Genomic DNA, 25903 nt, shown 5'->3' on the forward strand with positions numbered 1-25903 from the left:
TGGGCTAGTCACAGTTCTTCCATATTCCGGGTCCAGCCTCAGGATCCTCTAGGATCTCAGTTTGCAACTCTTGGGAACCTTCTCAGCCTGGAACTCTGCTGCCAATTTCAGTAGCAATACTCTGCTAGTTGGCTAAATATACACATGAGCAACTTTCTACTGAACCAGATTATCGTTCCATCATGGTCAATAATGTTTACTCAGGCTGGCGGTCGCTCTCAGGATCACAGTCAGGTCTTCCACACCAACTACTAGCTAATCATTTTAACTAGAGGAGGAGGAGGAGTTTGGATTTATACCCCACCTTTCTCTCCTGTAAGGAGACTCAAGATGGCCTACACGCTCCTTTCCCTTCCTCTTCCCACAACAGACACATCATGAGGTAAGTGGGGCTTAGAGAGTTCTGAGAGAACTGGGACTGACCCAAGGTCACCCAGCAGGAATGCAGGAGTGCGGAAATACATCTGGTTCACTAGATAAGCCTCTGCCGCTCAGGTGGAGGAGTGGGGAATCAAATCTGGCTCTCCAGATTAGAATCCACCTGCTCTTAACAACTACAACACAGTGGCTTGCAAATCATACATGGCCAGATTTAACCCACAGTGTCGGTCTGAGACCAGAATAACATGAAGCACTCACATTCTCCTGTTCCCAGTGCTTAATTCTTTAAATGTCAGCAACCCAATTCCAAAAGTAGAGCAGAGAAACACCACTGGGATGTTGCAGTACATGTATGAACCATGACATTGATTAAGACTACTTTTCCACCTGTTTGACAGGTGAAGAAGAAGAAGAAGAAGAAGAACAGCAGGAGGAGGAGGAGGAGGAGGAGGAGGAGGAGGAGGAGTTTGGATTTATATCCCCCCTTTCTCTTCTGTAAGGAGACTCAAAGGGGCTTACAATCCCCGCTTTCACAACAAACATCTTGTGAGGTGGTTGGGGCTGAGAGAGTTCCGAAGAACTGTGGGCTCCCAAGGTCACCCAGCAGGCACATGTTGGAGTGCCCAAGCTAATCTAGTTCACCAGATAAGCCTCTACAGCTCAAGTGGCAGAGCAGGGAATCAAACCTGGTTCTCCAGATTAGAGTGCACCTGCTGTTAACCACTACACCACACTGAGAGGATTGGGCAACAGTTATGCAACTCAAAGCAAGTTCGGCCTTTTCCCAACACCTTTTTGGAGGGCTTGGGCGAGGGCTGGACAAACTACCGCAATAATGTCTTTACTCTCAAGGAAGGGGAGAAAAGCAAATAGGAACAACTAACAGTCCGTATGTCTTGGGGAACAGGACGGCTTAAGAAGTAAACAGGGAACCCAAGAGTTCTTGTTCAGAATGAGGCAGAGCTTGGAAAACACGAGGAAGCTGGTTTCAGTTCCTGCCGCCCCTGTTCTCTGATCTCATTTTTCCTGCGAGTCGAAGGGACCTTCGGACTCATTCCAGTTCTTCTCCTGGTTCTTCTTCCTGTTCCTCTCCGCCATGACAATGGCCGCAATGACCGTCACCAAGACCGTCACGGTGATCACCAAGACCGTGGCCGTCTCCGCTACACACAGCTGGCTATCCACAGACATCAGCGACGAGCCGGCTAACTGCCAGGGGCTGGCACAGGTAATGTTTTCATAATCGTCCACATGCAGGTGCCGCACGCTCATGATCTTCCCGAAAACCCGCTGGAGGTCGCAGTCGCAGGCCCACCTGTTGCCCGAAAGCTGGATGTGGGTGCTGATGGTTTGGATGTTCAGGAAGGTCTTGAATTTCAGGTGAATGAGCTGGTTCCCGGTCAAGGCCAAAAGGTTCAGGTTGTGCAGCGAGGTGAAGGCCTCCACCTCGATGGAGCTGATGTTGTTGTTGTCCAGCAAAAGGACCTCCAGGTTCTGCAGCATGAAAAAGAAGCCGTTGTGGACAATCGCCAGCCTGTTCGACTGGAGGTAAAGGTGTCTGAGCCTGGACAGGCCTCGGAACGTCCCCCTCTCGATGGCAGTCACCCAGTTGTGGCTCAAGTCCAGCTTCTCTAAACTCTCCAGATATTGCAGGCTCTCAAACCCCAAGGCGGCCAAATAGTTGTGAGCCAGCTTGAGATCTTTCAGGGAGGTCAGGTCGACCGAGAAGTAGTGCGGCAGACGGACGAGGAGGTTGTGGCTGAGGTCCATCTTCTCCAGGAAGCTGAGGGACCTGAAAGCTCTGGGCCGGATCTTGCCAATGGAATTGTGGGACAAAAGCAGGATCTTCATCGACCACAAGGCGTCGAAGCCGCTCCCTTCCAGCCCGGTCAGGTTGTTGTTCCTCAAGTCCAGCATCCATGTGTTGTGAGGTATGCCGAGGGGGATATGGGCCAGCTGCCGGCTGTGGCAGTCCACAAAACTGGAGGATTCATAGCAGAAACACAGCTGGGGGCAAGCTTTGGAAGCATACGCCACAAGGACCCGCAGGAGAAGGACAGCGATGAACAAGGGAGGCATTGCAAGGAGGCCAGATGGAGAAGTGACTTCTCCGCCCCACAGGAAAGCCCGAACGCAGGCAGGCAGTGAGCGGAGATCAGTGGATCCCGGCACTTCTCGTTCTGATCATCGCCAGCTCCCCAGGGCCAGGAGAAGCGAGTCGGATTTCTTCAGAGCAATCCAAAACAAAAGAGTCCTTTGTCGAGCGACTTCCTTAGACTCAAACCTTGAAGGACAACAGGCAACTTCAGTGAATGAGAGGGAGAAACGTATCAGCCGGGCCTGTAACTGGAGCGGCACCACTTTCTCCAAGATGTGTCAATCATGCGTTATCTTCCGTCTCCACTTTCAGCTTCAGGAGCGTGGATTTTTGATAGCCAGGCGGGGGGTGGGGAGGAGGCTGGGCTTTCCCGGCCGATCTTCTGGAGAAAAGCACATAAAAGGGAAGAGAGAGAGAGAACACGCCGTGAGTGGTACATTTAGTGTGGAAGGCACCTGATTGTGGGTAGCTATCCTTTAAGTCTGCAATAGCAGTAGTCAGGGGTGAGGGAGAGAACATCAGAAAACACATTTCCTCGATCCTCAGCCCATACTCTATTTTATCTTCCTTATCTCCCCACCACTGCCGTTCCTTTGATCAAAGCGTTTCTTCCATCCAGGAAAGGTTTCGCCAGCTAACAGCCGCACAATAAACTTAAAATGTCATTTTATGCAGTTAGTGACTTTGAACACCCTAAAGGACGCAAGAGGAGTCAGTGGGGCGCTGTATTTTAGTTAACTCCCTACTCCCAGGCAAACGCTGAGGTTTAACCCAAGCGGGCAGTGTTAATTCAAGCATGAAGAAGAAGAAGAAGAAGAAGAAGAAGAAGAAGAAGAAGAAGAAGAAGAAGAAGAAGAAGAAGAAGAAGAAGAAGAAGAAGAAGAAGAAGAAGAAGAAGAAGAAGAAGAAGAGGAGGAGGAGGAGGAGGAGGAGGAGGAGGAGGAGGAGGAGGAGGAGGAGGAGGAGGAGGAGTAGTTTGGATTTATATCCCCCTTTGTCTCCTGTAGGAGACTCAAAGGGGCTTACAATCTCCTTGCCCTTCCCCCCTCACAACAAACAACCTGTGAGATAGATGGGGCTGAGAGAGCTCAGAAGAACTGTGACTAGCCCAAGGTCACCCAGCTGGTGTGTGTGGGAGTGTACAGGCTAATCTGAATTCCCCAGATAAGCCTCCACAGCTCAAGCGGCAGAGCTGGGAATCAAATCTGGTCCCTCCAGATCAGAGTGCACCTGCTCTTAGCCACTGCTCTTAGCCACTACGCCACTGCGTAGAACAGGGGTAGGGAACCTGCGGCTCTCCAGATGTTCAGGAACTACAATTCCCATCAGCCTCTGTCAGCATGGCCAATTGGCCGTGCTGGTAGGGGCTGATGGGAATTGTAGTTCCTGAACATCTGGAGAGCCGCAGGTTCCCTACCCCTGGCGTAGAAGAAGGAGGAGGAGGAGGAGGAGGAGGAGGAGGAGTTTGGATTTATATTCCACCTTTCTCTACTGTAAGGAGACTCAAGGAGGCTTACAAGCTCCTTTCCCTTCCTGTGCCCACAACAGACACCTTGTGAGGTAGGCGGGGCTGAGAGAGTTCTGAGAGAACTGCGGCTAGCCCAAGGTCACCCAGCAGGAATATAAGAGTGTGGAAACACATCTGGTTCACCAGATAATCCTCGGCCACTCAGGTGCAGGAGTGGGGAATCAAACCCGGTTCTCCAGATTAAAATCCACCTGCTCTTAACCACTGCACCACTACACCAAGAGGTGAGGTAAAACTGGTACCCCAAGCAAAACAGAATGATCCGATGCCAGTGGACACTCACTCTGCTTAAAATAAGCATCCACAGTGATTCATTCAACACTCCATCATGAGGGGGAATTAGGGCCACGTATCCAGACACAAGGAAACCAGGGCCAGTCTAGGTTGTAAACAAATGAGTTCACAAAGGGAAGGGCGGTCTAGAAATGTAATAAAATATAATAAAAATGACATTTCAGAAATAAAATAGGCTTTTCCCCTTTTAGGACTCAAGTGATCACGTGTATGACTAGAATCAAGGATGGGGGCTTGAGTTTCAGGTGTGTTTCTAGCTCCTAGTGGAATGATGTTTGAGGCCCTCCGCAGATCTTGAAGAGTCCACAGTTGACTTCAGTATGGACTGTGAAGATGATTATAAGCAATATGGAGGTCCCAGACCCTATGGATAATAGTGACACCTGCTACCTATTCACAACACAACATAAGCTATAACAGTGTTGGGAACGTCTAATCACAGGTGTCAAACTCGTGCCCCTCCAGATGTTATGGACTACAGTTCCCATCATCCTCTGCCAGCACGATGCTGGCAGGGGGTGATGGGAACTGTAGTCCATAACATCTGGAGGGCCATGAGTTTGTCACCTATTCATACCCCACCTTTCCATTGGTGTGACCCACAAGATGACTGATGGTACTAAAATAATACCCTGCAAAGCCACAATAAAACTTGCACACAGCAACGTCAAAGCAGCAGCAAGGAAATCAGGACAGGGGGCAGATTTGTCCTCTGCAGTCCCAGACAGATTTCTAAATAACTCAGTGAAGCCAGGTGGGTTTCTCGTGGGAGAGAGCACCACGATTTGTCGGCACTCTGCACGATTTGTCGGCACCTTTGCCTGCACTCTTAAAGAGGCCTAGATGCACAAGCCGCAGCTGTTTTTAAATAACATAAGGACATAAGAACAAGCCAGCTGGATCAGACCAGAGTCCATCTAGTCCAGTACTCTGCTACTTGCAGTGGCCCACCAGGTGCCTTTGGGAGCTCACCTGCAGGATGTGAAAGCAATGGCCTTCTGCTGCTGCTGCTGCTGCTGCTGCTGCTCCCGAGCACCTGGTCTGCTAAGGCATTTGCAATCTCAAATTGAGGAGGATCAAGATTCGTAACATCTTGGTATATTTGCAGCGTCTTGAGCGGTGAAGCACGCTAGGGCAACGTAAGAAGCATGAGATTGCCACCAAAAGAGGTGAGATCTTTGTCAAAGCAGGGGCTGGTGGCAGAAGAACCAAGGTGACCTTCCTCTGTGCCTGTCTTGCCCCCGGCAGCAGATTGGGCACATATTATCGACAGAGGCCAAATCTGATCATCCGTGGACTCAAACCCTCTTCCTGCCAACTTGTTCTCACAGCTGGAATGTTATTAATCCCAGAGAGGAGGGTGGCGGAGCAAGGACAGGGTTGGAGCAGAGCGATTGCCAGCCCGCTAATGAGGTCAGCGGCTGTGCAATTGGAAGCCGTTTTAAAAACCTGGCAATTCGTACTGTTAGAAACTCCCCAGTTCCTCCAAAAGGTTGGGGTGGGGGCAGTTCTTCTCAGCTTGACTGAGGACTGGAAATGTCTGGCACCTTTGTAATATTTGCTTAAGACTAGGTGGTAGCAAAGATTGGCAGCAGATCTGTGACCTAGGGATGCCAGCCTCGGGGGCGGGGGGGGGGGATCTCCTGGAATTACAGTTCATCTCCCGGCAGTTCTCCTGGAGAAAATGTAGTGGTTAAGAGCAGGTGGACTCTAATCTGGAGAACCGGGTTTGATTCCCCACTCCTCCGCATGAGTAGCAGACTCTTATGAAAAAGATTTGTTTCCCCGCTCCTACACACAAAGTCTGCTGGGTGACCTTGGGCCAGTCATAGTTCTCTCTGATCTCTCTCAGCCCCACCGGCCTCACAAGGAGTCTGTTGTGGGGAGAGGAAATGAAAGTAGTTTGTAAGCAGCCTCGAGTCTCCTTACAGGAGAGAAAGACGGGGTTTAAATCCAAACGCTTCTTTGGATTGGAGGGAGCAGCAGTGGCGCAGTGGTTAAGAGCAGGTGTATTTTAATCTGGAGGAACCAGGTTTGATTCCCTCCTCTGCCGCTTGAGCTGTGGAGGCTTATCTGGGGAATTCAGATTAGCCTGTACACTCCCACACATGCCAGCTGGGTGACCTTGGGCTAGTCACAGTTCTTCTGAGCTCTCTCAGCCCCATCTATCTCACAGGTTGTTTGTTGTGAGGGGGGAAGGGCAAGGAGATTGTCAGCCCTTTGAGTCTCCTACAGGAGGGATATAAATCCAAACTCCTCCTCCTCTCCTCCTCCTCCTCCTCCTCCTCCTCCTCCTCCTCCTCCTCCTCCTTTCTACGCCAGGAATCGCGCCTCCAGCCAGCTCAGGGACACTTATCAGTTCTCACCAGCACGGGCCAATTGGCCATGCTGACAGAGGCCGATGGGAATTGTAGTTCCTGAACACCTGGAGAGCCCCAGGTTCCTACTCTGTTCTACGAGTGGCTTAGTGGCTAAAACAGTGACTAAGAGCAGGTGCACTCTGATCTGGAGGGACAGATTTGATTCCCAGCTCTGCCGCTTGAGCTGTGGAGGCTTATCTGGGAATTCAGATTAGCCTGTACCTCCCACCAGCTGGGTGACCTTGGGCTAGTCACAGCTTTTTCAGGCCCCACCCACCTCACAGGGTCTTTGTTGTGAGGGGAGATTGTAAGCCCAGAGTCTCCTACAGGAGACAAGGGATCTCAAATCAACTCCTCCTCCTCCTCCTCCTCTTCTTCTTCCTCCTCCTCTTCTTCTTCTTCTTCTTCTTCTTCTTCTTCTTCTTCTTCTTCTTCTTCTTCTTCTTCTTCTTCTTCTTCTTCTTCTTCTTCCCAAAGAACTGCTTCCCTATATTGTCGAAGGCTTTCATGGCTGGAATCACTAGGCTGTCGTGGATTTTCTGGGGAAACCCACAACTGCTACTCTCTTTTCCAATGGCTCTGCTGTGTGCAGTTTCAAGACCAGGGCAGCCAAAGCTATTCCGTTCTGTTCCCCTGGCTATTGCCATCTCATGGATCTTTCGCACACAGCAGCAGGCTCCAGGCACACATCTCTGGGGTGGAACAGATGGTCGGCACCAAGTCGGAGGAGGAAAGCAGGAAAAAACCGAGAAAGCACTTAAAATGTAATTGGAAATCAACCCACCTCTCTGCAGTATGCATGATTCTCCCTTGGCTTATTTCACAGTCGTAGCAACTCTGTAAGGTCTGCTAGCCTGATGCAGTGGTGAAGAAGAAGAAGAGTTTGGATTTATTTCCCACCTTTCTCTCCTGTAAGGAGACTCAAGGTGGCCTACAAGCTCCTTTCCCTTCCTCTCCCCACAACAGACACCTGGTGAGGTGGGTGATTTTGATTTTCAACTCATTATCAAAGCTACACACTAACACTAGCATCAAACTGAGGGAGCAAGTTTGTTTTCTGCTGCTCCAGAGACTAGGACCAGGAGTCATGGGTTCAAGGTGAAGGAAAAGAAATCCCACCTAAACATCAGGAAAAACTTCCTGACAGTCAGGGCTGTTCGACAGTGGAATTCACTGCCTCGGAGTGTGGTGGAGTCTCCTTCTTTGGAGGTTTTTAAAAAGAGGCTGGATGGCCATCTGTCAGAGGCAGTGGTGGGATCCAAAACTTTTAGTAACAGGTTCCCATGGTGGTGGGATTCAAAGCTTCTTATTAGCCAATGGGGCTAGTGAGCGTGATGGAAGTGGCCGGGCATTCCAGGGGCAGGGCATTGCTGGGCGGGGGCTGTGGCAAGGGGCAGCAGCATGCGCTGATCCTTGGGTGGAAACAAATGCAGAAGCAGGCTGCCACGCACGCCGGTGCACCTCCTGCTAGACTGCTTCAAGTTCTGCGTGCTACTGCTGCGGAGTGGAGGAGGGGCGTAACTAAGGCAAAAATCAAGTGGCAAAATCACCCATTAGTAACCCCCTCTCGGCACACACAAATAATTAGTAACCTACTCTCGGGAACCTGTGAGAACCTGCTGGATCCCACCTCTGGTTAGGGCTGTTCGACAGTGGAATTCACTGCCTCGGAGTGTGAGTGGAGTCTCCTTCTTTGGAGGTTTTTAAAAAGAGGCCGGATGGCCATCTATCAGAGGGCTCTGATTGTGTGTTCCTGCATGGCAGGGGGTTGGACTTGATGGCCCTTGGGGTCTCTTCCAACTCTATGATTCCATGGTTCTCATTCAGGGGGCTCACCTAGCCCAAACACTGCAAAAGACATCTCATTGGAACCTGCCATTAGGAAGAGTGAGGCCAAGCTCAAAAATCGAGAGAGAGAGAGAAACCGAGAGCAACCCTGCCAGTATCACTTCCAAGTTCTCAGCACGTCTACTGTACTGGAAGTTTGCAGGCATGCAGCAAAGCAGAATTCTTCCCCGCCTCATGGAGGCCTGTCATGGACATAGGTAAGGGGGGGTTTCTCGGGTTTGAAACACCCCCCCCCCCCATTCATGTCCGAAGCTCCGCCCCTCCGTTTGTGGGTTTTTAAAACATTTTAGTGCTTTTTCGGTTTTTGGCCTGCAGGGGGCGCATTGTTTGGGCTAGCAGCACCAAACTTTCAGGGATTGTTTGGGGGACTCTCCTGGTGATACTACCGGGGTTTGGTGAGGTGGGAGGGGCAGGGGAGTCTGCCATCCCCGGCCTCAGAGAGCTGCTTTTATAAGCGCTAGGCCAGGGGCAGCGCTAGGGGAGGCATAGCCATGCCCTAGGGGCAGGTGGTGGTGTGCCCCCCCCCCCCATAAAATATCTATACCTACGTCCCTGAGGCCTGTGCACAGGTTTGCCCACTAAGCACGGAGCATCTACAAGCTCCCAGCTGTTCATTCTCCAGATGGGGAGCTGGCAGAAGCAGATCACGCTGGCAACGCACAATCCTGTCCAGAAAGCCTTTAGAGGCTTAAAGCGCTTCCTCCGTTCTCTGCATCCAATTGTATAATCAGATGATGAGGGTGGCCAGGACTGAGCCCTTGCCTGAAGCCAAGACCAGGGTCAGGGGCTAAATATTCATGTGGACATCTTGTGCAGCAGTAGTTGACTCTGGGTTGCTGCTTCTAACCAGGGCACGTCCCTTGGGTTGTATGCCTCCAGGTGCCAGCGTGGTGTAGAAGTTAAGAGCAGGTGCACTCTAACCTGGAGAACCGGGTTTGACTCTCCACTCTGCCACTTGAGCTGTGGAGGCTTGTCGGGTGAACTAGATTAGCTTGGGCACTCCAACCCACGCCAGCTGGGTGACCTTGGCCGAGTCCCAGTTCTTTGGAGCTCTCACAGCTCCACCTACCTCACCACCTGTTTGTTGTGGGGGAGGAAGGGGAAAGCGACTGTAAGCCCCTTTGAGTCTCCTTACAGGAGAGAAAGGGGGAGGGGATATAAATCCAACTCTTCTTCTTCAAGTGGAATTACATCCCATCCCCAGATTGAAACAGACCTCTAGCCATTGTGGAGCAAAAAGGGGTTGGGCCCCATCAATCATTTGTCATGTCCCCCCAGTCAGCTCTCGGGTTGGTGTAAAACCTATAATGAGTCTTTCAAGTGTGAATTCTCTATGTTAAAAAAAGGAAAGAGCTGAGATTTTTTAAATCCTCACATAAATCTTCCAAATGTGAATTATCTGTGCAACTGGCTAGAACTAAATTAGCAGTTAGCAGGACTGAAGGGTGCTAATTTAAAAAGCTGGGGGGGGGGGGGGAGACATTGAAACCTTTTTTGCACTTTTCTAATTTTTGTAATCCTAGCCCTGTTACATTGCTTATTAGAGCACTCATGCTATTCAACTTCATCGCTTTATACCATGTACACCTCGTAAAGAACGAAGTACAACACTCGTAAAGAACAAAGCATAAACAAATAAATAATACAGAAAATAAATAATAAAGAAAATACTCATTTGCCACCCCAATGAAAATTTTTCTGGCCATGGGCCTGCCTGGAGATCAGTTGTAATGGCGGGATATCTCCAGCTACCATCTGGAGGTTGGCAGCCCTAGGCTAGCCCTGAGTTGGTTGGTCTCTGCTCATCTGACTACAGACACTAACAGTGCAGTCCTTAGCAGAGTTGCAACCGGTTGAAGTCAGTTGGCTCTGAAAGATGTGAATTCAGGTAGGGCCTCTACTGTAAATGGCTGAACAGCAGGTATCCAGAACTATTTGGCCTCAAGGGAAAAACACTCAGAGAGCAGAGCTCCGTGATGTGAAAAAGTACATTTTTCTTTCCAAGTCAAACTGGGGGATTTTGTTTGGCTGACCCATGAATTCTTGGGCAGCTGGATTTAGACAGCCGGCTACTGCTTCTGTTTTTATAATGTCGAGCTGAGGTGGGATCCAGCAGGTTCTCACAGGTTCCTGAGAGTAGGTTACTAATTATTTGTGTGTGCCGAGAGGGGGTTACTAATTGGTGATTTTGCCACATGATTTTTGCCTTAGTTACGCCGCTCCTCAGCAGTAGCATGCAGAACTTGAAGCAATCTAGCAGGAGGTGTACCGGTGTGTATGGCAGCCTGCGCCTGCGTTCATTCGTTTCCCCGCCCAGGAACTGGCGCAGCAGCTGCGTCCTTGCCACAGCCCTGCCCAGCAATGCCCCGCCCCCAGAATGCCCGGCAACACCCCCGTCATGCCCCGCCCAGCCCCATTGGCGCTACGCAACTGTTTGAATCCCACCACCATGGGAACCTGTTACTAAAATCTCACCACTGATGTCGAGGTTTAATAACGTCAAGAGAGACTGTGAATCATGTTTCCACATTCACAGCCTTCATATGATCGTTCCAGGCCCAATAACAACAGAAGCAGTAGCCGGCTGTCTAAATCCAGCGGCCCAAGAATTCATGGAGGACGGAAAAGTAGCTCAGCCGCTGAGAACACGCGCTCAGTCAGTGCATGGTGGCAAGGCATCTGCCTGGGTCTTATAATCATCTGCAAATATTGTTTCACAATTGCTATGGGCTGAACAATATTTCAGCGAAGCGGAATGTCACAGCCTGTGGAAGCTGGGCAAATAAATATCGAGACCGAAGACATCACCCTGGCCGGGGAAGTAGCGAGGACTGTGTTACCTGTTGAGATGTTGTTCGACAACATTGTTGGTTATTGCAGAAAATATTTACACATTGGCACAAAGACTGGATTTCTCTGGTTTGGAGCTGCAAAGATCCCCCCCCCCCCTTACATGCACACTCTGTGGAATGAACATACCATCCAAGTGAGGTGGCTGGACGGAGGCCCCTTCCGCACATGCAGAATAATGTGCTTTCAATCCACTTTCACAATTGTTTATAGGTGGATGTTGCTGTCCCGCACAGTAAAATCCAGCTGCAGAAGTGCGCTGAAAGTGGATTGAATTCTGCATGTGCGGAAGAAGCCTGAGGCAGCCGTTTCAGCATGTTGCAGAGAGAGCTGTGAACTGCACAGACTCCTGAGAACTTCAAATGTTCCTGCAGTACACACGGGGGGGGGGGGGGTGTACACTCTCAGCCCCGGTGATGAATAGGATCCAGTTTCTTCAAGGCTGAAATCCTTGCAGAGTTGCACACTATGGATTCATGTTGGGGTTGGATCAAGGCCTCGTAAGTTTTTCCCCTTTGCCAGGGAGGAATCTAACCTTTTTGCCCTGAGCTAATCCCGGAGGAGTGGGGAATCAAACCCGGTTCTCTCAGAGTCCGCTGATCTTAACCACTACACCATGTAGAAAAGGCTATGCTGTGGATCATGGAATCAACAAGAACAAAAAAGTGTGTTATGGGGGAAAGAGGAAACTGGGCAAAATTTATCCCAAAAATAGCCTTCAGGATCCAACCTCATGCCAGTGCAATTGATAGGAATATATGGGTGTATGTATTAAGGCAAAGTGTGTTGTTATTGGTATTCGAAAAATGTAAGATTTAAGCAAGACACTAGCTCTTGCAAGAAGCTGTACATTCACTGATAGCTAAGGGTAAAAGAATGCAAAATTAAAGCCAAGAGAGATAATGGGGAGAAAAACAGGCTTGGTTGATACAGCAACCCAAATCCTGGTACAGGACAAGGTGACTTAAAGAGTATGCCCAAATATAGAACGCAAAGGTGAGCTATGGGAGGGGGGAAAGACAGTGGCAAAGCTACAAGGGAACGGGGGTGCGCTGTGCACCAGGGGGCGCAGAAAATCGCCCCAGGCCCCTCCCCCTTTCTGGGAACAGTTTGGCCCAGCTACGCCTCTGTGGAAAGATTAAGAGCATGACAGGCAATCTCTACAATGAATAATGTTAGAAGAGTTGCTTGGGAGGGTCTAATGCAGTGATGGCGAACCTATGGCATGAGTGCCAGAGGTGGCACTCAGAGCCCTCTCTGTGGGCACGCGGGCACAGGGTTCATAATGGGGGGGGGGCAGAAAATCACCCCCCCCACACACACACACACACATCTAGGCTGGCTTGGGCCGCTGGGCTTGATGCCCTGCGGAGAGCAGGGAGGACTCGGCTGGCGGGCCTGGTGCCTGTGCTCCGAATGGCTGCTGCCCAAGGGGGGGCAGAGGCAGAGTAGGCGGAGATGCTAGAAAGGTGCAGAGCAGTGTGTGCGGGACTTGCTGGAGGCTAGAGCAGGCTGGCCCCTGCTCGAGAGGGTGGGGTGGAGGCAGAGGGGTGGGGTGGAGGCACTGGAGCAGCGCAGGGCAGAGCGGCTGGTGGACGCAGGACTAAAACCTCAGTATTCACGTTAAATTGCTGTGTTGGCACTTTGCAATAAATAAGTGGGTTTGGGGTTGCAATTTGGGCACTTGGTCTCGAAAAGGTTCGCCATCACTGGTCTAATGGAAAAGGTATCAGGCATGTTTGCGAACAATAGAGCTCTGAGGCTCTTCCCTGAACCTCACAGGAGATCTCCCAAAGCTGCAGCTTTGAACGAATAAAACTTTGAAACAGAGGAATCTAAGTGGAACTGGTTTATTTAACTGTGGCAGAGCTTTGATCTGTGCCTATCACAGTGGGGTGGATACACTGGATTCTTGAAGTCCTATCCAGATCTCCCTCAAACCAGGCATAATAATGGCAGCCTGATAATACCACAGATCTGGAAAGATGTCTTACAACAGGTCAATTATAGAGAGCCAACCACAGTTCAGCCGTAGTGTTACATGATGAGCATTACCAGGTCCCCTTTGGCAGGCAAGTATAGCACTGTGTGTAACTCTATCAGCGGAAAGTATAGATTGTGTCTCTCTGGCTGGGATGCCAATTGAAGAGGCGGCAGCCAGATAGTTAACAGAATTAACTATGATGTATGATTCAGAAAGAACTTGTTCTCAACTTGGAGTGGGGCGTAGGGAAGGGTTCCAAGCCAACTGCTCCTATGAGGGTCTTCTCCGCACTCTACAGTAACACATAGCAAATTATGGAAACAGCGTGGTGTCGTGGGTAGACCTACATTCAAGAAAATCCAGGCTCAAATCTAGACCTGCCATGAAACCGTGAGCAACCTTCAGCTAGTCATTCTCTCTCAGCCTACCCTACCGCACTAGGATGTTATGAGGATAAAGGAAAGAAGGGGAGATTAATGTATATGGCCCTAAACAATTTGGAAGAAGAAGAAGAAGAAGAAGAAGAAGAAGAAGAAGAAGAAGAAGAAGAAGAAGAAGAAGAAGAAGAAGAAGAAGAAGAAGAAGAAGAAGAGGAGGAGGAGGAGGAGGAGGAGGAGGAGGAGGAGTTTGAATTTATATCCCCCCTTTCTCTCCTGCAGGAGACTCAAAGGGGCTTACAATCTCCTTGCCCTTCCCCCCTCACAACAAACACCCTGTGAGGTAGATGGGGCTGAGAGAGCTCCAAGAAGCTGTGACTAGCCCAAGGTCACCCAAATGGCATGTGTGGGAGTGTACAGGCTTATCCGAATTCCCCAGATAAGCCTCTGCAGCTCAAGCAGCAGAGCGGGGAATCAAATCCGGTTCCTCCAGATTAGAGTACACTTGCTCTTAACCACCGCGCCCCTGCTGGAGGAAGTTTAGGGGTTTTTTTTTAAGCACACCTTATTTGGACCAGTTGATATATGTCGAATTACTAAGCATCTCCCTGAAGCTCTTCACAAACAGGATTCCAATCAAAAAGAAAAAAAATTAAAGGGTGGGGCGGGAGATATGCTTCAGGTCATTGGTGAAGAAGAACCATCACAGTACACAGAGTTTTAAAGTGGAGCACCAAATCGGTTTGATCGCACTACACTCGGTGGAGCAGATGATCCACATGATCCAAACACCCTTCTGACTCAACGCCTGTGAAAAATATGTTTTTGAGATGCGTCAAAATCTACCGGGACAGAGAAACCAACCTGAGAAAATAGAAGCAGTTAATTAGGGCATCTGACAGTAATTGGAACCCACAGGGCTCTAGTAAAGGCAGAGAGTTAAAGGGGGCAAAGTAACATTTATGTTAACAGAGCAGGAGAGCATTGGACGAATGAAAGATTCCAGAGAACTTGAAATATCGCTAATTTGCGATAGTTTGACTAGCCCTGTGAAAAAGGTATTCTGCTGGTTTAAGAAATTTATCTCTACAGCTACACCGTTTGCCGCAGTCTTTTGCTCACTGCAAGCTATCTCGGGGCAAGTGCACAACAGACTTTACGGGAACAAAATGGATTATATAAAAACTTTCTGTCGCAAGGTTAAAAAAAAAAAGATCCAGAAGGGTACTTATCTCCTTTCATCTTTGTATCCTGGAGTTGCTGCACTGATTTTATTTATGTTCTGTCTCGTTCAACAGCTGGTCCTCGGGATTAATTTTGAAACAAGCCAAGCCAACAAACAATCCAGCAAAAATCCCAGAGGCAGATAAAGGCACTTATTGGTTCGTCTCTATTTAGAGCATTTAAACTTTAATTCTAAACATTCCTTATCTTGCTTTGTGATAGGACATGAAACACGCCAGAGGGGAGAAATGCTTTTAATTTTTCTTTTAACAAAATATCAGCAGTGGGTCTATCACTATGATGTTAAGATGCTGCAGAGGTATAGAATCATAGAGTTGGAAGAGACCTCAAGGGCCATCAAGTCCTATCCCCTGCCATGCAGGAACACACAATCAAAGCGCTCCTGACATGAGATCATCCAGCCTCTGTTTGAAAACCTCCCAAGATGGAGACTGTACCACTCTCCGAGGCAGTGAATTCCACGATCAGACAGCCCTGACAGCCAGAAAGTTCTTCCTAATGTTTAGGTGGAATCCCTTTTCCTGCACCTTGAATGTCTTGTACGTCTACAGGATTTTTTTCTAAAAGCAAAAAGCTCAACCACCGCGGGTAGCATCGCCAGTTCTAAGGCCCCTTCCCAGTGGTGGGATCCAAAAACGTTAGTAACAGGTTCCCATGGTGGTGGGATTCAAACAGTGGCGTGGCGCCAATGGGGCTGGGCGGGGCACGACGGGGGCGTGGCCGGGCACGACGGGGGCGGGGCATTAATAATTTCTCTGTTACTGTAAAAAACTCTTACTGTAAAAAAAAAGTTCCTAATTTCCAGATGGTATCTTTCTGTCCATAATTTAAACTCATTGTAGCAAGTCCTATCGTCTACTGCCAACAGAAACACCTACTTCGGGGGAGGGCGGTTTATAAATATAAATAATAATAATAATAATAATAATAATAATAATAATAATAATAATAATAATAATAATAATACTCCTCTAATTGACTGCCTGTCAAATACTTAATACTTTCAAATAATTAATTTTGTTTCTAGAAATCAAAAGAAGGATACTTTCCTTAAACCAGGAACTACCGTATTTCTAAAACATGTTTTTAAAACAGCCCAACAGGGAGAATTATCCCGTTTTCTACCTTCACTAACCAGCCACATAGGAAACAACAGGACTTTATGATTTTTGGACCTAATGGAATTTCTAATGGAAAAGCAGACCCAATTAGTAACCCCCTCTTGGCACACACAAATAATTAGTAAACCACTCTTGGGAACTGGTGAGAACCTGCTGGATCCCACCTCTGCCCCTTCCGCACATGCAGAATAATGCACTTTCAATCCATTTTCAGTGCACTTTACAGCGGGATTTTACTGGGCGGAATAGCAAAATGCACTTGCAAACAATTGTGGAAGTGGATTGAAAGTGCCTTATTCTGCATATGCGGAAGGAGCCTGAGTTAGAAAATACCTGGATATTTTGGGGGTGGAGCCTGTGGAGGGCAGGGCTTGGAGAGGGGAGGGACCTCAGAAGGGTACAATGCTATGAGGCCCACTGTCCAAAGCAACCATTCTCTCCAGGGGGACTTTTTCTATTATGATGTATCATCCCATTTGGCAAGTCTGGGTCCACCTACTTACTCTGGCAGATTTACCGGCGGAGCTTGCAGAGAACAAACACTTTCCAGCGGCAGTGGCTTGACTCCCTAAGACCCGTTCCGCACATGCAGAATAATGCACATTCAGTCCACGTTCACAATTGCTTGAAAGTGGATGTTGCTATTCCACACAGTCAAATCCAGCTGCAAAATGCATTGAAAGCGGATTGGAAGTGCATTATTCTGCATGCGCAGAAGGGGCCTAAGTGATGCATGGTGGTAGCATGGACAAGAGGAAAGGAATTTGTAGCAGTATCATAAGAACGTAAGAACTAGCCTGCTGGATCAGACCATAGTCCATCTAGTCCAGCACTCTGCTACTCGCAGTGGCCCACCAGGTGCCTTTGGGAGCTCACGTGCAGGATGTGAAAGCAATGGCCTGCTGCTGCTGCTGCTGCTGCTGCTGCTGCTGCTGCTGCTGCTCCCGAGCACCTGGACTGTTTAGGCATTTGCAATCTGAGATCAAGGAGGATCAAGATTGGTAGCCATAGATCGACTTCTCCTCCATAAATCTGTCCAAGCCCTTTTAAAAGCTATCCAGGTTAGTGGCCATCACTACCTCCTGTGGCAGCACATTCCAAACACCAATCATGCATTGCGTGAAGAAATGTTTCCTTTTATTAGTCTTAATTCTTCCCCCCCAGCATTTTCAATGTATGCCCCCTGGTTCTAGTATTGTGGAAAGGGTAGGGTAGAGTGGAAATCCGTAGTGTGGGCAGGGTAGTGTGGAAAAATCTGGCAGAGACTGATGGGATTTGTAGTCCATGAACATCTGGAGAGCCACAGGTTGCAGGCCCCTGTCTGGAGGTTGGCAACCTTAAGTGGAGCTCTGAAAAACCCAGAAGTTAGACAAATGCTTGGGAGAAATGGGAGCTACAGTTTGAGCAGGAGGACACGGAGCAAAATTTCCATGTGGAAATAACCAGAGAGCCATAAACAAATGCTCAAGTCTCCTCGAAAGAATGGGGCATAAGGCCAATGAGAGAGAGAGAGATGTGCAACAAATGCCTGATGAGGTAGGGAGGGCTGAGAGAGTTCTGAGAGAGCTGTGACTACTAGCCCAAGGTCACCCAGCAGACTTCGTGTGGAACAGCAAGGAAAGAAACCCAGTTCACCAGATTCAAGCAGCTCGGAGCAGCAGTGGCGTAGTGGTTAAGAGCAGGTGCATTCTAATCTGGAGGAACCGGGTTTGATTACCCGTTCTGCCGTCTGAGCTGTGGAGGCTTATCTGGGGAATTCGGATTAGCCTGTGCACTCCCACACACGCCAGCTGGGTGACCTTGGGCTAGTCACAGCTTTTCGGAGCTCTCTCATCCCCACCAACCTCACAGGGTGTTTGTTGCGAGGGGGGAAGGGCAAGGAGATTGTAAGCCCCTTTGAGTCTCCTACAGGAGAGAAAGGGGGGATATAAATCCAAAACTCTTCTTCTCCATCATGTGAAGGAGTGGGGAATCGAACCCGGTTCCCCAGATTAGAGTCGGCTGCTTTTAACCACTACACCACACTGGCTCTCTGTAACAATGACAGCTAAGATACTTATTTCTATATTTGTTTTGAACATTTACGCTGGAACAATGATGTGGTCGCCTACACATGCTCGACATGAACAGAGAAATAATCGTCTTAGCCACCATTTTTACAGTTGTTGTTTATGCTCCCCTGGTCTGTCACAAGAATCAGAAGACTGCCTCAGAGGTACAATGCAAGCTACTATTTTGCGGTCTCCCCGGCAGAGATCAAGTCTAACTGGGTCATTTATTGGGCACATTTTACTCTGCCTTCCCTCAAAGGAACTCAGGGTTGTCAAATTAAAAAAAATATAAATCTACATCTAAAATGAACATGTTAAACAATCTGAAACAATTTAAAATAACGCTAAGATGGTAGTAAAATGGTTTTACCCTCATAATGAGCCTATGACAGTGGTGGCGAACCTTTGGCACTCCAGATGTTATGGACTACAATTCCCATCAGCCCCTGCCAGCATGGCCAATTGGCCATGCTGGCAGGGGCTGATGGGAATTGTAGTCCATAACATCTGGAGTGCCAAAGGTTTGCCACCACGGGCCTATGAGATAAAACCAGGGACGTAATGAGGCAGCCCTGGGCAAACTGTAGCCCTGGGCAAAACCTGAGTTGGATGCCCCCCCTCCCTGGGCGGCCACTCCACCACAACCAAATTTTTTTTGCACCAGGACATTGGTGCCTGCAGGAGGTGCATTTTTAGACATATCAGCACCAAACTTTCAGCATATCATCAGGAGACTGTCCTTATGCTACTCCCCAGGTTTGGTGAGGTTTGGTTCAAGGAGTCCAAAGTTATGGACTCCCAAAGGGGTGCCCCTATCCCCCATTGTTTCCAATGGGAGCTAAAAGGAGATGGGGGCTACAGTTTTGAGGGTCCATAACTTTGGTCCCCCTGAACCAAACTGCACAAAACCTGGGGGGTATCATCAGGGCAGTCTCCTGATGAGACCCTGAAAGTTTTGAGACTGTGCCTTCAGAAATTCCCGCCCCCCCGCCTGCAACCCCCATGGACAGCAATACAGAAAACTCAATGCAGAACAAAGATTCTTGGGCAAATTTCTGGGATGTTCCTGCAGGGGGTGCATTTTTGGATGCATCGGCACCAAAATTTCAGGGTATCATCTGGAACCTGTCCTTATGGTACCCCCAAAGTTTGGTGCAGTTTGGTTTAGGGGGTCCAAAGTTATGGACCCTCAAAACTGTAGCCCCCATCTCCTATTAGATCCCATTGGAAACAATGGGGGATAGGGGCACCCCCTTTGGGAGTCCATAACTTTGGACTCCCTGAACCAAACCTCACCAAACCTGGGGAGTAGCATAAGGACAGTCTCCTGATGATACGCTGAAATTTTGGTACCGCTAGCCTAAAAGCTGCGCCCCCTGCAGGCCAAAAATGGAAAACCACTAAAATACCCCAAAACGAACCCAGCATTTTGATGCCCCCCACAAGGTGATGCCCTGGGCAGCTGCCCACCTTGCCCAATGGGCATTACGCCAGTGGATAAAACACAGAAAGAGTAACTAGCCCACAAACACCCAGTGAATTGGGCGGGTTTGGATGTGGGTGTCTCTAGCCTTCAGCACTCCATCACAACACGAGCTCTCACTTCCCGCTTAGACATCAGGTGGTATTGTGGCTAAATCACTGGACTAGGATCTGAGAAACCCAGGTTCAAAACTCTAGTCTGCCCTGAGGGTCCAGTCTTAACTCTTAACTCCTGTCACATTCTCATTGTCACGATAAAACAGAAGAGAAGATAATGATGTATGATGTCCCCACTGGAGAGAAAGGTCATGTGCAAATTAAGTAAATAATATAAATTCCCAGAAGAAAATTTAATCAGGAAACAGAGTACCCTTTATCTTGCTATGTCCAAGATCTTTGAAATGAGGGCTCTGCAGGCTAATAGAGAACGGAAAACACAATTCATTCTTGATAGATCTATCCCATTCTGCCTCCCATACAGGAGGGTTCTTTGCTTCCATGAGCTCTTCTAGAATGACAGACCTCTAATTCCCTAAACTGATGAAGAGACAGATCGATTTGGTACCTATCAGCTAATGAAACTATCCTGTTGACCTTCCACATCAACAGGATGGAAACTATCTTCACTGGCCCGCTTCCCCCCTAGTTTCCAGGCGTACCTTAAGCACTCGTCTTCATCCTGTCAAGAAGGCAATGCCTCCCCTTCGCCTCATCCCATGCCACCTTCCGCATCTGTGGCCCCATTTTGCTGAGGAACGCTCTCCTCGTCTGAAAACTGACAAACAGAGCAGAACGGATTGCTTTCCAGCAATGAATAAGCAGATGAGTTCTAATCTCAGTTTGGGATTACCGGCAGCTACTGCCTGGCCAGGTGCCATTAACTAGCTGGCTTGAAACAGCATTCTTTTCCCTCACATGGCATCCGGAGCGGGAAAGAGACAGGCTACCGTAGAGAATCCAGGAGATATTCAGCAATTAAAAGCAAATAATTTGTGAGTCTGTGTTAGACCCCTGCTGCTGGAGAGCCAAAACTGCACCAAATAAATTATTTTACTAAAACTTAGATGATAATCACAATAAAACAGGTTGGTTCCCATGGCTGGCTGGAGGTTGACTCAGCTGTCTCCCCTTCGGAGGTCGGCAAAATGAGCACTCAGCTTGCTGGAGGTAAATTGTAGATGGCTGGGGCAGGCAGTGGTAAACCACCCCGAAAACAAAGTCTGCCTAGTAAACGATGTGATGTGGTGTCACGCCATGGGTCAGGAATGATCCGGTACTTGCACAGGGGACTACCCTTACCTACCTATACCTGAACGCAATATGTCCAAGGATTGGAAGAGCCTGTTCTGGGATCAGACATACAGGTCCTGTTTCCATGTTCCACATACTGATGGGGTCTTTACACAGAGCCCATGAGTGTCCCATTTGAAAAGAAGAAGAAGAGTTTTGGATTTATATCTCCCCCCCTCCCCCCCACCCAGTGGTGGGATTCAAATAATTTAACAACCGGTTCCAGTGGTGAGATTCAAATAATTTAACAACTGATTGTTTACAAGCACCATTTTAACAACCGGTTCTGCCGAAGTGGTGCAAACCTGCTGAATTCCACCACTGCCCCCCCTTTCTCTCTTGTAAGGACACTCAAAGGGGCTTACAATCTCCTTTCCCTCCCCCCCCCCCAAACAAACACCCTGTGAGGTAGATGGGGCTGAGAGAGCTCTGAAGAACTGTGACCAGTCCAAGGTTACCCAGCTGGCATGTGTTGGAGGGCACAAGCTAATCGGGTTCACCAGATAAGTCTCAAGTGGCAGAGCAGGGAATCAAACCCGGTTCTCCAGATTAGAGTGCACCTGCTCTTAATCACTAGAACCACGCTGGCTTGTGTCATTTCTATACAGGAAACCCAGTCAGCATGTAGTGGGCAAGATCAGGACCAGTGTGTGAGATTCCCCCCTCCTGTTCCATCCACTGATTATTTCTGGATATTATACTGCCTGCACAGAGCTACTAATTTAGCTCCAAGATGCCTCACTTGTTAGATTTAGAACTCTGCCAATCCCTTCCCTGCAAAAATAAAACAAAACATACAAACAAACCAAACAAACCCAGCTACAGTTATTTGAAAACATGAAGCATGCCATTGGAATAAATTGCAGAAACAATGAAATGCATGCAAACTCACTTAATTTGCACTAATTGGATTTTTTTTGCCTTTGTACTCTGAAAGACAGACCGTTCTAATGCAACCAAATTTATTTACAGCTATAAATCGCAGCAACAAGCAACTGTAGGTGTTAATAATTCACTACAATTATTATTAATTATTATTATCACATTGGTGGTGCTAATGGAAAAGGTGATCAAGTTGTAGCCGAGTGCCTGACTCTACATAGAGAACCAGTGGCGTAGTGGTTAAGAGCAGGTGTACTCTAATCTGGAGGAAACGGGTTTGATTCTCCGTTCTGCCGCTTGAGCTGTGGAGCTTCTGGGGAATTCAGTTTAGCCTGTGCACTCCAACACACGCCAGCTGGGTGACCTTGGGCTAGTCACAGTTCTTCTGAGCTCTCTCAGCCCCACCTACCTCACAGGGTGTTTGTTGTGAGGGGGGAAGGGAAAGGAGTTAGGAAACCCCTTTGAGTCTCCTTACCAGAGAGAAAGTGGGGATATAAATCCAATTCTGCTTCGGCTTCTGCTTCTGCTTCTTCCTCTTTTGCCTACACTACAGCCTGCGTGGTGTAGTGGTTAAGAGCAGACGGATTCTAATCTGGAGAACCGGGTTTGATTCCCCACTCCTCCACCTGAGTGCCTGAGGCTTATCTGGTGAACCAGATGTGTTTCCGCACTCCTACATTCCTGCTGGGTGACCTTGGGCTAGTCACAGTTCTTCGGAACTCTCTCAGCCCCACCTGCCTCACAAGGTGTCTGTTGTGGGGAAAGGAGCTTGTAAGTCACCTTGAGTCTTCTCACAGGAGAGAAAGACGGGATATAAATCCAAATTCTTCTTCTGTTTAATTTTTATAGCATCCAGCTATTGGTTTGCACCAAGCAAAACACTGTTCCTCTTGAGCAATGGGGGTTTTCCTGTTCCTGTTTGAGCAACTTGGCTTTTTCCTCCCTAAATAACACAGTGCCCAGAAATTGGCTGTATAAGACCTTATGCAGACGAAAATGCAGATGCAGATACAATAAAGCTGATTCAGAACAAGTACCCCCTTCCGCACATGCAGAATAATGCACTTTCAATCCACAGTAAAATCCAGCTTGAAAGTGGATTGGAAGTGCATTGTTCTGCATGTGCGGAAGGGGCCTTAGCGTTTTCATCGTATTTCCACCTGTGCAACAACTCTAGCACATGGGTAGGGAACCTGCAGCTCGAGAGACGCATGCAGCTCTTCTGCCCTTGCACTGCGGCTCCATGAGCCGAGCCGCCGGCTTCATCCTTGCCCGCCCTGCAGGCAGCAGGGTGGGCGCACCAATTGCCCACGGCTGGCTGAGCAGCACCGCAGGCTTCCTCTCTCGCCCGCCTTGTTCGAGCAGGGCAGGCGCTTTCCCAGCAGCCGGCAAGGCCGAGCCGCTGGCCCCATCCTTGCTGTGCATCCATGCGCTTCTCAGAATGAGTGGAGTAAAAGGTTAAAAAAGCCCAATATATACAGTGTTATCTTTATTTTAAATGTCAAAAATTATTTGCGGCTCCAGGTGTTTTCTTTTCCCGTGGAAAACGGGTCCAAATGGCTCTTTGAGTGTTAAAGGTTCCCTACCCCTGCTCTAGCATAAGCAAAAATGGTGTTTTTTTTATTTTATTGTATCATTTGAATATTACATTTTATATTAATGCTTTTCTTCATTCGTTTTCAAACAATACATTTTCCCCTTTTTCCCCCTCCCCCCTATATTTTTTTCATAGTTTTATCAAACAAACAGCAGTAAGTTCATTCTTTGTAATCTCTTCTCCCATTTCTCCTCATTGACTCCAGCTTCTTTCATCCAGTCCGCGTATATGGTCCATATCTTCGAGATTTCGCTCTGTTTTATCTTGCCACAGTTTGTTCTTTGTCATTATGTCGAAAATGTCCAGTGTCACTTGTTCCCAGATGTATTCCAACCATTTCTGGATTGTCCATTTTTTTTCTTTTCTTTCCAGCCTAAAGCTATTGTTGCATGTGCTGCTTTGATCATTATTTTATACATATAGCTATATTTTTTTATCTACCCTTCTTTCCTCAGCATAAGGAAAAATGTTGTGCTGGATGCAGCTGGTTGTGTGTATCTTCAGGCAACTGTCCATGGCGTTAGGTCTCCTTTTTCCTGTGTTTTGCAGTCTGAATATGAATTGGGACCCATGAACGTATGTGAATTAAACTCTTGAGCACGGGGCTCTAATACGTGGTTTGTCTCTACACCTTGTGGACTTTTTGTACTGTGTGAGCTCACCCTCAGCATCACCTACCTCTCAAGGTTGTTGTGAAGATATAATATGAAGATAATGTATATTGCTGCGGGAGAAAGGGCGGCACATAAATGTGAGAAATGGAGTGAAAAAACGTTTGACACGCTTGCAGAGGCATAGCTGCAATGGGGACATCTGGGGCAGCTTGCCCCAGGGGCTACCATTGGAGTCATGTGGAGGGGGCATGTCAGGGGCATTTCAGGGGGCGTGTCAGAGGCAGGGAGGGTGCATGGGGGGAGTTCATGCCCCTGATGCAGTTCCCCCTCCCTTCGTCACTGCATTCTTGCTGCCAGCAAGTCTTCTTATTTGTTTTCTTGTCAGGCTCTGGGTGTTGACTTTTTCCTGGTGTTACCAGACCAACCCATGGTGGGTGGTGTCTCTACCCTTTCTTCCAACACCTTGGGGTGCTGTAGTCATCCCCGCAGGGTCGTCGCTAAGGAAGAGGCGAGACGCGGAGGTTTCATCTGGTGGAGAGCGCCAGCAGCGGGAGCGCAGGTGTCCGTGTTCCTAGCGACTCTGCCGCGTGCTGGTTCCTGGCACCTTTTATTATGATTATAGCGGGGGCGTGTAGAAGGGCGGATCGGGGGGAAATCCGGGAGAGCGGGAGAGCGGGAGACTGAGAGATCATCATGTGATGCATGATCTCACCTGGCTGCTACGTGCGGAGAGGAGCATCAGCGTCTGGGCCTAATCCTCACCTGGGGGCAAGACCATTGTCCCTTTGTCTGGGACACCCGGTGGTTGTGAGCCAGGCAGTTCATGACCTGTGACTCATCGGGGGGTGAGGGGTGGGGGAGCGGTGCGACCAGAAGACCGTAGGAGCGCCGGTGTTCCGCGCTCTACTTACGGTGCTGCTGGGTCAGCAGCTCATCCCTACAGGGTGCCTAGCACTGCCGTGCCAAAATGGGGAGCTCATTCTCTGCATTGGCTAGTGTACCCACAAGGACACAGCAAAAACTTGTCTGGACTTGCTCTTCCCACACGTGCCTTGCAAATAGCTGCTGCGCCCTTCCTGAAGGGAGTAAGAGAACACAATACCCCTGCCCTGGAGAGCGTTCCCATCTCCAGCCCTGGAGTATGCACCCCCCCCACCCCAGAAACAAAGGATTTGTTAATGAGTTTGTCCCGAGTGTTCCTCCCAGTATTGTATTAACCCAAAAACTGCTTCTTCTGACTAATCTCCCTCTAATGACCACCTTATTTACATTTCCATTGTATTACAGTTATGATTGATTCACAATCTGCCCACCTCCGGGCACTCCCAGCTCAGCTCATCAAGCTAAGCACTCAAACCATTAGCTTAACGACTCCATTAAGGTTGATGTCTGTCTTTTCCGGAAAGGCAGGATTCCCTTTTGTCCTGGGAGATGAAGCTCTCTTAGCATGATTAGAGAGTCTGATCTCCCCTATGAAATAGGTCCTCACCCAGTGCTTAGTGTTCAGTGTGTTTGGACCGCTGGTCTGGCCACTGTTCTGACTGACCAGTACGTCTGAACTGGCCTTGGGTTTCAGTTGCTGCTGTGGGCCACCTGATTTCTATCCTGTTTCCTTGGAGCCCAGTGCAGGTTGCTGGATTCTGCTTCACAGACCTAAAGCCACTTTCAGGATCTGATGGAGTATCCCCCCTAAGAATTCCCCCAGTTCCTCCATGATTCCCAACCTATCCCCTCAACACTGCTTATATGCTAGGAGTGTGTATATTCTGCTGCTTTCCTTATTGTGTGCTTGTGTACTCCCATTATCTCTAAATAAACTTGTTAAACTTTATTTGCTATCCTGTGGAATTTCTTGCAAAAGCTGATGCTCACATACTTCGACAACGAAGCTCCCAAGCTCG

The 25903-nt window shown here is 48.7% G+C and overlaps 1 protein-coding gene across 1 annotated transcript; it reads right to left on the reverse strand.

Moving 5' to 3' along the window:
* Positions 1–1044: 1044 nt before the first annotated feature.
* Positions 1045–20380, reverse strand: LOC125445068 (slit homolog 2 protein-like). The gene is made up of 2 exons (XM_048517899.1): positions 20279–20380; positions 1045–2861 (listed from the first exon to the last, which is right to left on the reverse strand). Exon 2 carries the CDS (start codon positions 2458–2460, stop codon positions 1399–1401), a length of 1062 nt encoding a protein of 353 aa, XP_048373856.1. The 5' UTR covers positions 2461–2861; positions 20279–20380; the 3' UTR covers positions 1045–1398.
* Positions 20381–25903: the final 5523 nt, after the last annotated feature.

The sequence above is a fragment of the Sphaerodactylus townsendi genome, linkage group LG15 (genome assembly GCF_021028975.2).
Source record: "Sphaerodactylus townsendi isolate TG3544 linkage group LG15, MPM_Stown_v2.3, whole genome shotgun sequence".
NCBI lineage: Eukaryota > Metazoa > Chordata > Lepidosauria > Squamata > Sphaerodactylidae > Sphaerodactylus > Sphaerodactylus townsendi.